Below are 17,473 nucleotides of genomic sequence, written 5' to 3'. Positions count from 1 at the left end.
TAAACAGTACTCTACTATTCTCTAACCATATTTGGAGCATGCATGTTTTATAAAAAGCACCACTGTTACATTTAGCCATTTGCCATGACTATTTCCCAAATAATATTTTGTGAAATAGCACTCTATATCAGAAGTTTCACAGAGTAAACAACAGACTTGACGCTATCTGAGCGAGCCAGAGATTTACTAAGTTACCGCTATCTGATCAATGTGATTATCAATCAGGTTGTTTATTCAACTCATATGCTTAAAAAGGTATGCTATGTTTCAAAGCTGTGATACTACAGGACAACCTTTTTGGCAGTTTTACGAGCCAGAAATTAGGTAGAATATAAACATTTAAACTTGTCTTAAAGTCATACTTACGCTATTTCATATTAAAAGCTAAGTAAATCCCTTTAAAAAGGTGACATAAGTAAAAGAAATAAATATAGTTCATTAGTTATTGCATTGCACATCTGAAAAATCTTAGCGATTTTATAATTTACCTTTTTTCTGCCTTATTAAAAATACTAGAATATTGAGGAAACTACTGCAAGATTATGAGGACACCAATAAAGTATTTTTAGGAGCAGGCGCCCTCTGGGCAAATATAATTGCACAACAATTTCCTTAACAGACCATGTGTCAAAGGTGTGGCAATTTAGAATAATACTCATATCAGATCCTACATGGGGGACTATTACATAGAATTTTTAAATGCTCCTTTAACATGAAAACCCAAGAGATTATTGAAGTATATTATAATAAAGATGCTTTTGGAAAGGAATGGCAATGCTGGTTATATTTTTCTTCCTAAATGTAATGCCTGAGAGGTGGGAAAAAAAAAAAAAGAAAAAGTATTTGACTCAAAGCATTAAATACCCTAGATTCTGCGTCATCCTCTTCCTCATCAGGATTGTAAGCTTCTGCACACACTGAAATAAAAAAAAAGTATAATCTTAATTCAAAGTACAATAATGTTTCACAAGATTTACAGAACAGAAGATGCATTGTGTGGCACAGTAATAATACTCAGTAATGTAACACACCCAGTAGAGAATCACAGAAGGTACTCCTGATATGGTCCACAGCAGGTTACCTCCAAACTGCCCGTGAAACAAACCTACACCTGTATCATTTTTGGACATCTTTTCTGTGTTTTAAAAGACCTCTAATATACTTATAAATTTCTCACTTAACATGTTCTAAGTGATCTTACCTTACTATCAGAATTTTTTTTCTGATGTCTAAAATAATTCTTTCATGTTAGAATTTAAGCTATCCATACTGGATGCAGAGATCAGATAATTCCCTTCATCTGCATAAGTTCAAGGTGGTTCGGGGCTTTTGGGTTTGGGGTGGGGTTTTTTGTTGGTTTGGGTTTTTTTTTTTTCCCTGTTGGTTGTTCGCTTGTTGGGGGTTTTTTTGTTTGGTTGGTAATTTTTGCATACTAAAAAAAACTTTTCTCTCCTACATTTTACTTTTTAGGGTAAATAATTCTGTTTCTTCAATTTTTTCCTTACAAGTCATGTTTTTCAGCTAACTAGCCTCTTTGCCACTCTCTGAACTCCCTCCAATTAGCCCTATCTTTACTGAAGTGAGATGCTCAAAACTAGACCTAGTATTTGAGCTGAGCAGAATACTGAGTATAGCAGATTAATTACTCCATACATTTTGCAGGCTATATTTCTTTCTCATCCATCCATACCTTTTTCACAACAGCTTGATTACGTTTACTCATGTAATATTAATGACTCAAGTATCATTTTCTAAACCCATTGCTTACCCAGCTGTCCTGTGTCCTGTATTATGGCTATTCTGCCCAAATGTAGTACCATGCACTTACACCTATTAAATATTACCTTATGCCCCAAACCATTTCTCTGTCAAGACCATTTTCAATTCTAATCCTGTTCTTCGCCATCATTCCAATCCATTCTCAACTTTGTGAGAACTGCAAATTTAATAAGCATACTCTCTATAATCCAGATTATTACTGAAAAAACAGAATAGTGTCTAAAATAAATTCTTGTGGAATACACACATGGCAGGGAAACAGCAGTAGCTGCTTGGGGGTTACCTTATCCAACCAGTTTTGCAGCTATATTCCATGCAACTTACATTAAGACGCTGCTTGATGTTCCCTAGCTTGTTTATAGGGGAGTCTTGTGAGACAGCATTCAGAAGTTTCTTAAAGTGCAAGTGTAGGACATCTGCTCCTTTTCTTTTATCCACAAGTTTTAATCTCTCGTTATGGGGTATTAGATAGTTCCAACAAACCCATGCTGATTGCTGTTTGTTACTTTCCTCCAGGTACTTACAAAATGTTTGAATATTCATCTGTAATTTCTCTAGGAACAAAAATGATATGTAAATCTGTGACAGACCTCTTCCCTCCATAGCTCCCCCACCCTTTTACAGATCAGTTTTTCTATTTTTCTGATTTTTCACACACTCATTTTTCTTCTTCAGATTCTCAATGGCAATTGCTAACAGGGCTGAGACAGATTTAGCCAACTCTTCCAGTTTCCAAGTATAGCATGTCTCAGGCACAACTAACCTGGGATCACCTAACACATTAAGTACTCTCTGATTTGTCCTTTCTCTTGTCTAGGCTGAGTTTTCCATATGCTCTTAATACCATTAGTGAAGACTGATGTGCTTCTGTGAAGCAGTAGAGCAACACTCTCCTGGAACATGCTCTTACCAGAAATATACTTCCAGAACAATTTCTGTTACTCCTCATGTTCTTTCTTGTACACAGTCTTTTCTTGTTCACATTTTTTGGCCATAGCTTCTTTGATTTTTTTTTTCTCTACATCTTTTATTATTCTTTTGCACTTGTTCTGAATAATACGAACTAGTTTTAATTTTCTACATGGTTCCTTCTTGTGCTTGATATAAATGAGATGCTTATATTTTACAGAGATTTATTTTACTATGCTTTTTGTCCTTCTCCTACACTGTCTCAATTTGCATTTTTTCCTCTTTATATTCCTTCTTTGAGGAACAACCAATTCCTTTAATTTCATTTCTCCAGACTCCTTTTTGGAAAGGATTATGTCTGTCCACAGTCCTCTCATATCCTGTTGAAACCTGTTGTTCTGATTCTTTTACTCAACCTCTTTCCCTTCCTGAAATCTGTTAGTTCTGTCATCCCAGGATAATTCTCACTCAAGCTGCCTTTTCTCTCCCTTTTCTTGAACAGTTTCTCCCTTAGCATTGGTATCAAATAGAATGCTTCCCCTTCAATTGCTTGTCCTACCTTCTCACAACTTGGTCTTAAGTGCATTGCAAAACATGTTGGGCAGTTGGTATTCTCCTTTATTGGTTTCCAATAGATGACTGATTAATTAAAATCTGCCATCATCACCATCCCCTGTACTCTGCCAATAAAAATCCCCACCTACCTGATCTGCTTGGTGTTCTGTGCAATGCCTGCATAACGACGGAGCCCATGAGCTTTTCCCCTTTTAGCATTACTCACAAAGCATCAGTATGTCCAACTCCCTCTACAGCTGGGTCACGGCACAAGTGTCTGAACCCGATACACAACAGCAACAGCCTCTTCCTCCTCTCTGGCCTCCCACCATGTCTTTGCTATGCTAGTTCAGTCACACTGTTGCTCATGGATTAAGATTTCAGGTCCTCTTGTTTATTCCCCATATTTCCTATATTATTATACAAACAAGTTCTAAAGCAGTGACCAGGTAGACCCATTAACCTCCTCGCTACTCCATCCAATTAAGACGATTTCATGGCAAAGCATATCATTGCACATATTATGCAGAGTCCCAAAGGAAGTCTTAGTCCTCACCTTATCAGGCACCCAGCAAACATTAAAATGTCAACTAAAACTTGGCATCTTCAAAAACTTAAAGAAATTTGATACAAGTCCCTCTGGAACTGACTGAAAGATTTCTACCAAGTTTACTAGGAACTGGATTTGGTCCCAAACAATTACAAATGCCCACCAAAGGAAGTCTGCAATCTGTTGAACAACTATAATATTTTACCTCTATGCAAACAAAATGTTCCTACCAACTGTTTTATGGTACTATAGTTACTTCAATCTTGTCTGAAATAAACTTCAGGGGATTTTACTTAAATAGCAACAATAATAACATGCCAAGTAAGCACAATAACCCATCATAATGTAAATCACTACTTTGTTTCAGCTGGTATCAGCCTCTGTGCCCTAGTGCATGTATGTGTACATGGGAGTCAACAAACGTGTATTACAGTACAGTCTGCTGCTGGGTGTATGAATAGTCTGTCTCAACCGGAGAGGTACACTTACATCCTGTCCTTACCTCTGATAAAACCTCTACATTCAAGAAATTATACAAACCAGGAGTTTAATTTAATAGCTTTGATGATGTTATTCCAGAATTGACAGGTCTCAGAGAGCCTGGCTGAACATTTCACAGTCTTCCAGACCACATAAAAGAAACTGAATTTAGCTTCATCCGTGTTCATCCTGAACCACCTTATCAGTCCCTTTCACATAGCCTGAAGCAGGATCAGTCCAGAAAGAGTATGTTCCTGAGGTCTTCCGTCTCATCTAGTGTCTCTGCTCTAACTTCACTCTTCTCTGCTAGAAGCTCATTTCAGACGGTCTCATTAACTATTATCAGCAGGTGCCTTCATTAAATATTTCTTCTGTGTCACTGATTATGGACAATATATTTAAGAACTGCAGTTTCTCCTGGCTAGTGTCCATCTGCCCAAATTTTAAAATGATTTATTCTTATCATCTGTGATGAGAAACTTACTCTTCCGGTTACAATTCTGTACTTATTTTGCTTTGGCTTATCTTTTTGCCATAGTCAAGGATGCATCTTTCATTTGGGTCGCAAATTAAAGATTATACCAATGCTGTGGCTCTGTGGTTTTAAATATAGACTTTTCTTTCCTTCATTGCTTATTTCAGTGGCCTGTCTTACAGACTTCATAGTCTAGTAAGATATTAATTTATAAGTGCATACCACTAGATGTCTCATGGAAGAACGTGATACGTTTTACTTCTGTTTTTGAAATGTGGTTTCTGACATGACTACGGTCCACTGAATTTCATGATGTGAACACTGGGGTTTGGCACATGAGAATCTCAATAACATAAACTATCTAAAACTGAGATGCCTCTTTTATAGACATCCACATCTGCAGAAGTCATCTCATTCCAACTACAGTCATTGGAGAGAAACTGGCATGTTTATGAAGTGATTCATCTAACCTGTATTACATGTCCAGATTAAGGTTAAATGAATTAAAAACATGACTAAGCGGCTGAGATAAACCCTATCCCTCTTGAGATGAGTCCTGTTAGTTATAACAAGCTGCAAGACTGATTCCCTCACTTCTCCATTCAGTCCATATTTCTTGGAAAACAAGGAAATTCATCATCTGATGATGATGACAACACGTTGCTCATGCAATAACACACCTTCTTTATTCACTTCGGGTATTCCAGGGAGACAGTCTGTGGTCCCCATCTCTTTTGTCTAAGGCTTGACTGGCAGCACAGACATTAATTATTCTGAACCATTCCACTGCTGATGGCTGCAATACTCATCATGTTCAGTATTTTATTTTTCTACCTCTCCAGCTCATTCCATACTCCCGACAGTACACAGGACATAGTGACTTCCTCATGCTCATATGCCCTGCCACATTTTGCTACATGTCACTGCTGAATGCAATACTCACACCATTGCTCAAAAAGCAGTCCCGATACTGTTCTTAGGGACCTAGTTCACCTCATGAGTAATTACTGCATTAAAAATAGTGATACAAACACTGTCCGTATTTCTCCATTGGTTGCTAAGCTCAATTAAGTGAAACTATTTTTAATCAGTTTTTCCAACTAAGGGTTACATTTCACATATAATTCTCCAAGATGGACACAAACAAGCCCAAATACATCAACACAAAGTAGTTGTAGGAAAAAATCTGAATTGTCAAAAGGCAGTGCATTATTAAAATACACATGCACTGAAAGCTGCACACAACTCTAAATGGATTGCTTTGTCAGCAAGAAGAGGTAAGCTTTTATAATTTCTATCACCCCAAGTCAAGTCAATTTTCTGGTTTTCAGCCAGTAAATACTTTTTATATTCAAAACCAGAAATACAGTCACTTCAGATAAAAATGAATTCTAAAAAGAAAATTAACACACAGTTAGTAATTGTAAGATCACAAAAAAATGTTAGTTGTGCTCTATCTATTCCCTTGTTGTATCAGGAAATAAGTTATCAATAATGAAATAAATGAAAATTCATATATAATCACAAAATAATGTACTATACTCAAAACATGGCAGGAAAAACAACCAGTATGTGTGTAACCTTTCCAAAGCACAGAATCCCCGAGTCATAAAGCATATTACAAAGAATTTTACAAGATAAAGAGAGCTGTGGAAATATTTCCTCATGCCATTCAGGGCAAATCAAGACTACAGTTTTGCCAGCAGAACTATCAGGCTTGAACATGAAAACAGACCATCTCTAACCACTGTAGTTACGCCAGCATGTCATACGTCCCTACAAAATTCCCTAATTACGACAGCTATGCCCATCCCCTCGTACAGCAAAAATGTCACTTCCCTGGTTTAGCCACACGAGAATTGCTAAGTGACTTAATGGCAGCGTGAGATTTTTTTTTTCCATTTGTCAGGACAGACTTCTTTTCATCTACTAAACACAGATTAGAAACATGGTGCACAGAGATTCCTTGCATGGCAGGTGGTAGTTCCAAACTAGACCACAAATACTACTGGACCTCCAAAGTTTCTGACACAGAAACCCATTTTTTAAGATCTTACCAGTTCCTACCACTGCAGGAGGAACTAGCAAGAAAGCCCTGCACCCCAAAATCCCAATTTCATAAGTAGTTTTTATTTAAACAAAAGCAACCCTGTGCGATGGTAGCAATGAGAAATAACTGGTCATGGTCTCTGATGCTTGCAACTATCAAGTCCCTTATTATTTCTAGACCTGATTTTGACTGGACCACATGGAAGATGAAATTGAAGAGCTGTAAGCAAACATAAGGACTGAAGAACAACCCAGAGAAAGGAGATCAACTTTCTCCTCTATCGGAGCACACGATGGGAGGAAATAAAATTTATCTGATTCCACACATGATATAATAAGGCAATACCAACTGGCTCTGCTGCTGAGATCCACCATTTGTGCAAAACCCTGGAACTATTTCAAGGAGTTAAGTTTACTTTAAATATAAGCTAATTTGGAACAAACTATGAACGCCAGGGGTATCATTTCCCATGACAGTGTCAAAAAGAAGGCATCTATGAAACACCTATGCCTGATAGGGTCACTAAACTGAAACTTTATCTAGGCATAATTAGGCGAATTAATACACAGAATGCCTGATACCTTGCAATTCCCTGCTATTACTGTTTTAGACATAAAGCATTTACATTACAAATGCTATCCAAACTGGCATAAAGTATGTATGCTCAGAAATAAGGTCTGACAATCACAGACACATGAATATTCTCGAGATTTCCTCACATGCAACAAACGAAAAATTGAAGAAATTCCCCTTCAATCTACCAGATTTATGGGGTAATGAATTATGAACGGTCCACTACCTAAAACAAATCGCTAAGTGCTCACAACAGCAGCCTAAAAATCCAAAGCTGGGTAAAATCCAGGCAGCTTGTTTCCTCTTAATTATCAGGAAGGTAGCCTTCAGTTCATTAGGCGGAGACTGACAGAATCGGAGTCTTGGGAGCACTGCCAAGACAGCCTGTTTCAAGATCAGTTGCTCATGAAGGACAGTTATCTACTCTTGCTTTCAGTGTATAGACTGAAATTCTCCAAAGACCACCTGATAGTCACGAACACATACCAAACAGCGGGTTTGTGCTCAGCTACGCAGCTCGATGGCAAAACCTTTTGTCAGAGTTGGAAGACCTTGCTCAGCCTGCACTATGTGCTTGCAAGAAATCAGACACTCACACAATCAACTTTTCTACAGTATTTTCTCTTGTCCATCTGCTACCCATGCTATTTCTAATTAGTCAAACTTCAAGATATTTCCTCCAGCATTTCTAAATAACATGAAGTGCCTAATATAACATGTAGCATCTTGAATGAGGTCCCTGCCAATAGTGAGTCACAGAACCTCTCAAGGATTCTCTGTTTAAGAGTCCACGTGAGATTTATTCATATTTCACCAATCCTCACACCAAAGCAGGGATTTCGTCAAGATTGTACTGAACACTATGAAAGCCTATTTGAAGAAACATGATGGCCCACGCAAGACATTTTTGGATAACTTTATCCCACTTGAATTATTCATGTGTGGGCACCTTTGCACAAGTTCCTTAATATTATTTGGTATATAACAGTGAAAATTGCAACGCGTTAGACCACAGAACCTTCCTGTACTCCAGAGGCCAAAGCACTCTGCATCACAGCTAACATGCTCATCACTGGGTCAAAGATGCACGCTCTTCCCTGAAATCACGGGGCTTTGAATCACTAAATAGGCTCCTCCATGGAAACAGTATATTCAAACTTCACCATAAGTAGCTGAGAAGACTTCCCTATTTTTAAATAGGGAACCAGAAAGGGGCATTAACAGAATTTCCCTAAGGACTTACATAGTACTTAATCCTCTTTCTAGAACTATTTCAGTTCTTTCCATAACTGTGTAATTTGTCAAGATGGAGCTAAAAAAACAACCAGGTTTCTAGCTGATGGTAGGAGACAGTTTTGCTTGGCTTCTCAGGAAGTGCTTGACTTCATCCGTCTGACTAGTGAAAACCAGCACAAACACACATTACAGTGTCCAGAACACTGCAGGTAGTTATTAAACTATAAAATCATTACAGAAGTAAAACGCACTTCCACCGGAAGAGTTTGCCGGTATATACCATGTACTACTTACTCTGTAAGCTTTCCCAATATAGCTAGAGTAGCATACCATATAGCAACATACTGTGCTCCGATGTTGACTTGAATAACCTTCTGTTCCCATTCTCATATGAGTCCAAGCAGTTCACAGTGCTACAGTGTGTTATTTGGGACATATCTGAAATACGCATAAATATTTGACAAAGTCTGAGCAGACACAGAGCTCTTTGCATACATTTCAACTTTGTATTTTCTAATACTACAGGATAAAAACAGAACTGCACCCAGCTCTTCCTCCCATATTTAATACTTCATAGCCATCAACTACAGATTTTTTATTTTTTTTTCTTATTGAAAAGCCAGCATCAGGAAGATCTCAGAGAGTGAGATTTTCCCACTAGAAAACTCATCCCTTACATAGAAAGTGAATAAATATAAATTGTAGCTAGTAAAAAACTCCTTCTGAACAATGCAACCTAATCTTTTTGCCTATGTGGTATCTGCTTTATACAATTAGATTTAATATTATTTTACATGAAAATATTTTTCAGGATTCTAAATACATTTCAAATACTAAACAGCTTTGAAACCTGATTTGCTGCAAACATTTTAAAAATCAAAGCTACAACTGTTTGTCTCCAGAGTGAACATCCGGAGATGTACATATTTCCATTTTTAAATTGGTAACATAGCAGCACAGTTTAAAGGAAACTACATACACTGCAGTAAACCACAATAACAGCTTGATTTTACCCAAAATGAATTATCTGTCCTGTCTGACAGTGTTTGTAATTTATACTGTACATCATGACAGGTTTCATATAATAGAGCCAAAATGATAAAATGTTTACTGTTGATTTTTACTAAACTATGTAAACTTCAACAAGAAACTATTTAGATGAGTTCCAATACATCTGAAGACACATTAAAGTGGTCGATAGAATACCTGGCCACTTCTTGAAAACCTACCATAGCCAAACTTTTCAAACTTGATGCCAAAATCATATATATTGAATACCTTAAAGAGGAAACAGAAATAGACATTCAATTGAATTTATTACCCATTAATCTCTCTTAATCTCTTCTTTGGCTTGTCCACTCATGTCTTACCCTCAATCTTGCAAAATATCTGAAAAGGAGGCATTAGTTTTGGTTGTCAAATGAAATATGTGTATTTGGGCTTTAATTTTTAAAAATAAGTATTTTTAATTATGGGTTAAATACAAAAGATGTGTGCAGAAAGACACCACTGAATTTACAAACCTAGCACAGTAAAACATGAAACTATTAATACAACAAAATAAAAAAACAGAAAATGGGAGAAAAATACAAGTAGAGAGAAATGCCAGAAAAGGAAGTATTCAAATTTTGGAGTGATGAGAAGACATTGAAGGTGAGATGTAAGAGTCAGTCAGACATAGGACAGGGCAGGTAGAAAGAACTGGGAATTATTTGCAAAGAAAGAAAATGCTAAAATCATAGAAGTAATTAAATGTAAATAAGTGCTCCACACTGTAGCAGTCTGTTCCTGAAGGTCTGCACCCCGTGGAAGGGACCCACACTGGAGCAGTTCATGAAGAACTGCAGCCTGTGGGAAGGACTCACGTTGGAGAAGCTCATGGAGGACTGTCTCCTGTGGGAGGGACCCCAGGCTGGAGCAGGGGCAGAGTGTGAGGAGTCCTCCCCCTGAGGAGGAAGGAGCGACAGAGACCAGGTGTGATGAACTGACCACAACCCCCATTCCCTGTCCCCCTGTGCCACTCGGGAAAGGGAGGGGAGGGAGGTAGAGACATTGGGAGTGAAGTTGAGCCCAGGAAGAATGGAGAGGTAGAGGGAAGGTGTTTTAAGATTTACTTTGTATTTCTCATTATCCTACACTGATTTGATTGGCAATAAATTAAATTAATTTCTCCCAAGTCAAGTCTGTTTTGCCCGTGACAATAGCTGGTGAGTGATCTCTCTCTGTCCTTATCTCAAGCCACAAGCCTTTCATTCTACTTTCTCTCCCCTGTCCAGCTGAGGGGAGTGATAGAGTGGCTTTGGTGGGCACCGGGCCTCCAACCAAGGTCAACCCACCATAATAAGTTAAGGAAGGACATACAGAATGGGAAGAGGTGAAAGACAGTCTTCTCCAAGCCACTCTAACATACTGGAGAAGGAGAGGGAGTGCCTATGCTGTGTAAAGCAGCACTTGGAAAAGTAGGAGTAGAACGAAAAACACATAAGAAACACAGAATGCAAGAGGAGAAAATGAGCAACAGAACTCAGGTCTGTGGGAAGGTGACCACATAAAACAGCGAAGCACCACCTTGATTTAACAAGACTGGAGCGAGGATGGGGGAAAGGAGAGGGACTAGTGTTACAGATCTGCAAAGAGTTACAAAGGTTAATGAAACCAAGAGAAGGTGGTTATTTCATGAAACCACATATTTATGCCTATTTTATATGTTGGTGTTCTAAAGATTAACACGAGATCTTGATAGCTAAAGGAAGGACGTAGTAAGGGAAAGAAAATGGTTAGGAGTGACACGCAAAGAAAATAATCACTGATGACAGGATGTGTAAAGATATAAAAGGATTCAAGAAAACAGAAATGATGTAGATCAACAGCAGACAAGAGGAGGTGACCTCCAAGCCAAAGGCTCATGCAAAGAGTGACTGTAGGGATGTTAGGGACAAAGCCAAAGCTAATGGCTCTGACAAGCTTGTCTCGGTGTCCTGCCAGCAGACTGGACTGATTTGACCAAGACAAGGTGAAAAACCTGCCGCCAATAGCAGTATGATCAATCATGCAGCAAAATAAGGAAGGTACAGATAACACTACATCTAGAATACTCCTAGGAACCTTTGGAATGTTGTCTAATTAAGTTATAATTACAAGATGAGTTCCTCAGAGGCACGTGTCAAAACCAGTGTTCCCATATATGGGGTAGACTTGGTTTAGGCAGTTAAGGGAGTGCAAAATTCAGTCTCAACAGGCTTCACAAAAAACCCTGCATCCATATGGGATTCAGAATAGCAAGCTGAGGACAGGCACCTAAAAAAGAAGAGGAGTTATCCTTTTAAAAGAACGGTTGCTATAGCAAATTTACCTTTGCTTTTCACAGCTATGGGACCAAGGGAAGGAAGCTTGAACTCACCTTTCCCTGTTTTCCAGAAGTGCCCTATATTGTACATTACAAAATACTCTGTAATGAGATGCTCTTCATTCCTCCTGGGCCCAGGCTGTTAGGCAAAATAAAATACAGTAATAAGCTAAAGGAACTTGTCTCCTGGAATTTTAGCATGCTGATTTTAGGTATGTAGGCTTTGGTCGAATAGGTAAGTCATGCTCACGTAATAATCTTCTATATAAGAAATATGATAAACCAAATTTACTAAACAGGTTCCAGATAAAACAGGAAGACAGGTAGACAAAAAACATTATGGAAAATATTTCTGCCAAGTTTTGAAAGGTTGATTTTGAACATCTGGTTTCTCAACAATTCCAGAAAATCCATTTAAGACTTTTTGCTGACAGGATTCTCTTTAGATAGCCAAAGGAAGTTTAGAAGACAAATCATAACTATGAAATAATATATGCTGTTTTACTTTTTCACAATCAAAATATAAACTGTAACTGTGAAATAACACTGGTACTACATACTAAGATAAGAAAGTAAGCACCCAATACAACGATCACTACATGCTCACCTACATATGTAATGGTGCAGACAACAATGCCAAGCCAAAAAATCAACTACAAATATCCTTCCAAGAACTGGGTCTGTAATCATCCCAAGAACATCAATTACCACACTCATATTCCCTAATAACAGAAGTTGTCCATAACTGTGTGACTACTTACCACTCAGAACAAGAAAGAAGGCATCAAGATCTCACAGGACTAGTTAATCTTTTTCTAAAAGAAAAAAAAACCCCAAACTTCCACTCATTCAGCTAACGAGCTGTCACTACTTGGAACTAATATTTCTCAGAAAGTCATTAGCCAAAGGTAAATGCAGGCAGTGTACTGTGATGACTGAAAAAACCACATCTTTATTCCCAGCTTTCTAAACACCCTCCACCCCTCCCACACATACACATTTGGTACCATTATGAACTAAATACTACTGTATTCAAGAAATTAAATGGGTTAACATACACATTAATGTGAATCCAGCTTTTTCCTGCATACCGTAAAACCAGTTTTATTACTTCTATCTATGGATCTTGTGGATTTCCACAGTGCTCAGTTTCTTTTCCTCTCATTTTTCATATTATTAGAAGATGCAGAAAGGCTGGATGAGGTGCCATAATCACATAGCATACGTCAAGTTGTATTACTCTTTTATGTTGGTCACCAACACTTAACTCCATTTTCTCAATACCGACTTAAAAATCACGTTGCACTTGAAGAGAAGCTGCCTAAACATGAACCCAGGAAAACTGACATAATGTATGCCGGAGAAAGTCATTGATCTTCCGGCAATGTGACCTCAAACAGCCCCAAACTGTTAAGACAGCTGTTTTGGACTTCCCAGTCTACTCCATACGCAAATGGCTGCAATGACATACACACACTTGTCCACCTGCAGCTGACCAAGAAAGACTGTATTCTTTCCACTTAAGGAAGAAAGGACCAAAGTGCATGAATGGCCTCCAGACTTCTGCAAAAAATCTCTAATAAATCACGTTATCTTGGAAAAAGCTGACCACATTGCCACAAATACTTTGCTGCTGTATTCCAGTCCCTGTTCCAGTGTTCTCCATTTTCTGTACAGTTCCTTGTTTTACACAAACCTTAACTCATAGTCCCTTGTCTTGATACACAGGATCTCCACTGGGACTGGCTCTTGAGTTCCTCTGCACAACCACAACTGCACGCTGTTTCAGCAGAAAATGAAACTGTCAGGCATCAGGAGAAAGCTCATAAGGGGGAATGCAGCAACCTTCTCAGCAACTGAATCCACACCAGAAAACACCAGCTTTCAGCTCAGTTTCTTCTTGGTCAGTTATACATGAAAAAGATATACAGAAATGAACTTTCCTCCTCAACGGAAGAAAGATTTTTATATCTATTTTTACTTCATGAGATGACAAATAACAACATACGCCCCCTCTCTAAACTGATTCCTTCAAATTTGGTAGAAAAAAAATAAAGGTCCTAGCCCGAGCCAGACACCTTACATTTCCCTGACAATTAATGACCAACCAAAACCAATATCCTAGGAAATCGTGTATCCCAGGTGATCACTTTTCAAAAAAGCTCTTAGAATTACAGCACAAGTCAAACAAAGAGTTAACATCTTGCTTTGCAGGGTGCTAGAATTCAGGCTTACAGTTCAGTCTTTTTCTCCTGGGAAAGGAAGTACCTACAGATGCTCGTCAGCAGCAACTCTGTTAAATATCACAGGAGAATAAATGAACCCTTAGGGTAAGACAGAGAGGCATCTAGCTTCTTCAGCCAAAACAGTCATTTGTAACAGAATGTTCTTTTAGAGATAAAACTTAGAGGGAATAATCAAGGCCACAGAGAAAGCTGAAGGAATCCCAAGGAAACTGTATTCCTTTATAGATGTCCTGTGTATAAGCACCAGTGCTGAAGAACTTCTTGATTTAATTTGTATACAGTTCCCTTGACACTTGACACTAGAAATTTCAAGTTTAATGATTAAATAATCATTCAGTGTAAAAGTTACCAAGATAGCAGCACAGCTGGGAGATAAGAAAAATATTCTAGTAGAATGAATGAGACTATTTGCTGACTGATGAATCCACTGCTGATGTAATAAAATGAAACTATCCTAATTCCAAAGAAATAGAAAACAATAAAAAGCAGTAAAAATTAAAAGATACAAGTGTTAAAAATAAACAGTGCCAGGCTTGGAATACTGTGACAAATGAATTTGAAGGTACTACATGTAGTGTAACCGCTTATAAATTAATATGGGGTTTTCACACTCTCAGGGGCCTTTCAATGTGCCGACCTGTATAGCAAAGGTAAAGTTACTTACAACTAGTTGAAGCTCTCAAACATGCACAGTACACACAAGCCAGTGTATAGATCATTCAAGTCTGGTGAACATTTTTCATCTTAGACTATCCTGAAAAGAGGCACATGCACCCAAACATCCCTTGTCCTCATCCTCTGCCCTGCAACAACACAGGCTGGGCAACCCATGCTCAGGGAGCTGCTCCCCTGGAATGGCCCTAGGGGTCTTGGTGGGCAGCTGCTGACCATGATCCAGCAGTGCCCTGGCAGCAAGGAGGACAACTGCCTCCTGGGCTGTCTGAACAGGAGAGTGATTGTCCCCCTCTAGTCCACGCTCATTAGATCGCATCTAGAATATTGCGTCAACGTTCGTGGACTCCAATGCAGGAAAGACATTGATAAACGGAACAAGCTCAGCAAAAGGTCACCAGGATGGTCAAGCACTTGCCCTGTGAGCAGAGGCTGAGGGAGCTGGGCTTGTTCAGCCTGGAGATGAGACAGCTTTATGGGACCTGACAGCAACCTGGCAGTACGTATGGGGAGGTCACCAAGGCTCTGCAAACTAGCGCGCAGGGGAAAGATGACAGACAAAGGCATGAGTTGAAACACAAGAGTCTCAAACTGGATATAAGGAAAACTTTTACATCATGAGGCCAGTCAGGTGGTGGAGCAGGTTGCCCAGAAAGGTTGTGCAGTCTCTGTCCTTGGAGGTTTTCAAGAACCAACCCTCAGCAACCTGGTCTGATCTAAGAGCTGGCCTGCTTTGAGCTGGAGGTTTGATTAAAGACCTCCTAAGGTTCTATCCAATCTGAATTATGCCAAGATCCAGAAGAATCCAGTCATTGGGAAATTACCTTTTTTACTCTGAGTCCACAAGTATATTCACATTATCTATAGTTCCAAGTCGCCATTAATCACCTGGCAAAGGGTATCTGAATGGTTATCAAAAAGAGTAACTACAGAACCACTTCAGAAAGTGCCAAAGGAAAACTCAAGGTTTTTCCTGTCATCACTGCATAAAGGACACATCTCATGTCACTGTTCTTAAAGATGTGTGGAAAAACTGGAGACATTCCCTTGCAGATTTTGGCCTGGCCCTGTCAGAAGAAAAGTGTTGCAGAACCAGCAGCAGTGACCTGTTTGCTGTGTGGATTTATCACAGAAGATTACAATGCAGCCAGAACTGGAAGTAAAATCTAGGGTGAAATATCACAAAAATTCTACATGCCACTTGTCACAGGAGACAGTGATGCTGAGCAGCTGACCAGAAGGTAAACCATTGATTCACAGTTAGCATAAACTAGAATTTATTGTTCTGGAGTCAACAACTGGTCAAGTGAACTTTATAGCCTGTGATGATACAAGATTCAGCTTTCAAATGCTTATCTTGGGAACCAGATGCACAAAAAGATATTGATAATATGGAAAAACTGGAAAGTCTGGTTAATAATGGGATATACAGAAGAATGATCATCAAAATAAGAAAAAAAGAAATCCTTCCAAATACTTAACATAAGCAGCATCTACCTTCAGCATGCTGGTGAAGACTGCAGGAACTGCAGATGGCCAAATGCATAGAAGGCAAAAAGGATATCGATTGTACCCCTGAGCACATTATTGGTGTTAATGTCCCAACACTCATAACAGGTTAAAGAGACCAAAGTTTGTTACTATTTTATGGTAAAGAAACTTCTGCTTTTGCGTAGTTCATTTGAAACTATTATTTTACAGATACTGCCTTAAATTTAACCATCTGAGGCCTTAGCTGAGGCTGCTCACCCTGACAAAAGCACAGAATGAAGCAAAATAGAAAAAGTTCAACACCTCCAACAACGGCCTGCACATTTTTTTGAAGGAAACCAGGATATTGTCCTGATGACTGCAAAAAAGAGGAGCCATCATATGAAAGATTCTTAACAAAAGCCAGCATGTTTCTACACAGGCCAGAACTCTAAACCACAATGTCCTAGAGAGAAAACAGCAGCTGCTGCAAACTTAGAGGCCATACCTACACACCTAGAGTACCTCAAAGGAATACTGTGGAAGCAATTTGGGCTTCAGCAAGGAGTCCTGTTAGTCAGAGAAAAGTGGATAAAGACAACACAAGATCTCCATAAGTTGCCATCTTTCAGAACAGTCTGATAAATTGAGGGTCAGAATCAAAACAATGAAAGTAAACTTTTTTTTTTTTTTAGATTTCCCAGGCATTTAACATCACCAGGAACAGATGAACTGCATCAGAGCATATAAAGTCCACATTCATAAAAGTACGATGTTTCCTTATCCATTCTACAGGCAGTAGAATGGCAAAAGACAGCATTTCTAGGAAAGTCAGCTGATATCAGAATGACCTTATTACTGGGGAGCAACAGCAGAAGTGCAGACAACTGATGCAAAATACCCATAGCGTGTCCATATGTTTTAATTACAGAAATCTTAAGCTAACCTTCCACTCACCTGAACGTAACCTGCGAAGAGCACTGGCCACTGTAACACATTAAACACTGTCCTCTCTAGCATGAGATGGAGAATGCCCAGCCAGAGCCACCGTCTCAGGAGAACATAGGGGAAAAGAAGGGCTGAGCCTACATCCTGAAGTGAGATAGACATATGTCTTAACTGCTTCGCAATT

General features: G+C 38.8%; 1 protein-coding gene across 1 annotated transcript in view; it reads right to left on the bottom strand.

Annotated features, from left to right (window-relative positions):
• PRKAR2B (protein kinase cAMP-dependent type II regulatory subunit beta) overlaps positions 1–17,473 on the bottom strand; it is a 91,046-nt gene that overhangs the window by 20,942 nt on the left and 52,631 nt on the right. The window contains exon 3 of the mRNA XM_054812795.1: positions 865–917. Within this exon, the coding sequence (XP_054668770.1) occupies positions 865–917 (53 nt within the window). The remainder of the gene's footprint in view (positions 1–864; positions 918–17,473) is intronic.

The sequence above is a fragment of the Grus americana genome, chromosome 1 (assembly GCF_028858705.1).
Source record: "Grus americana isolate bGruAme1 chromosome 1, bGruAme1.mat, whole genome shotgun sequence".
Lineage (NCBI taxonomy): Eukaryota > Metazoa > Chordata > Aves > Gruiformes > Gruidae > Grus > Grus americana.
The sequence above is the reverse complement of the archived record's forward strand: the minus strand, read 5'-3'. Positions and strand labels throughout refer to the sequence as shown.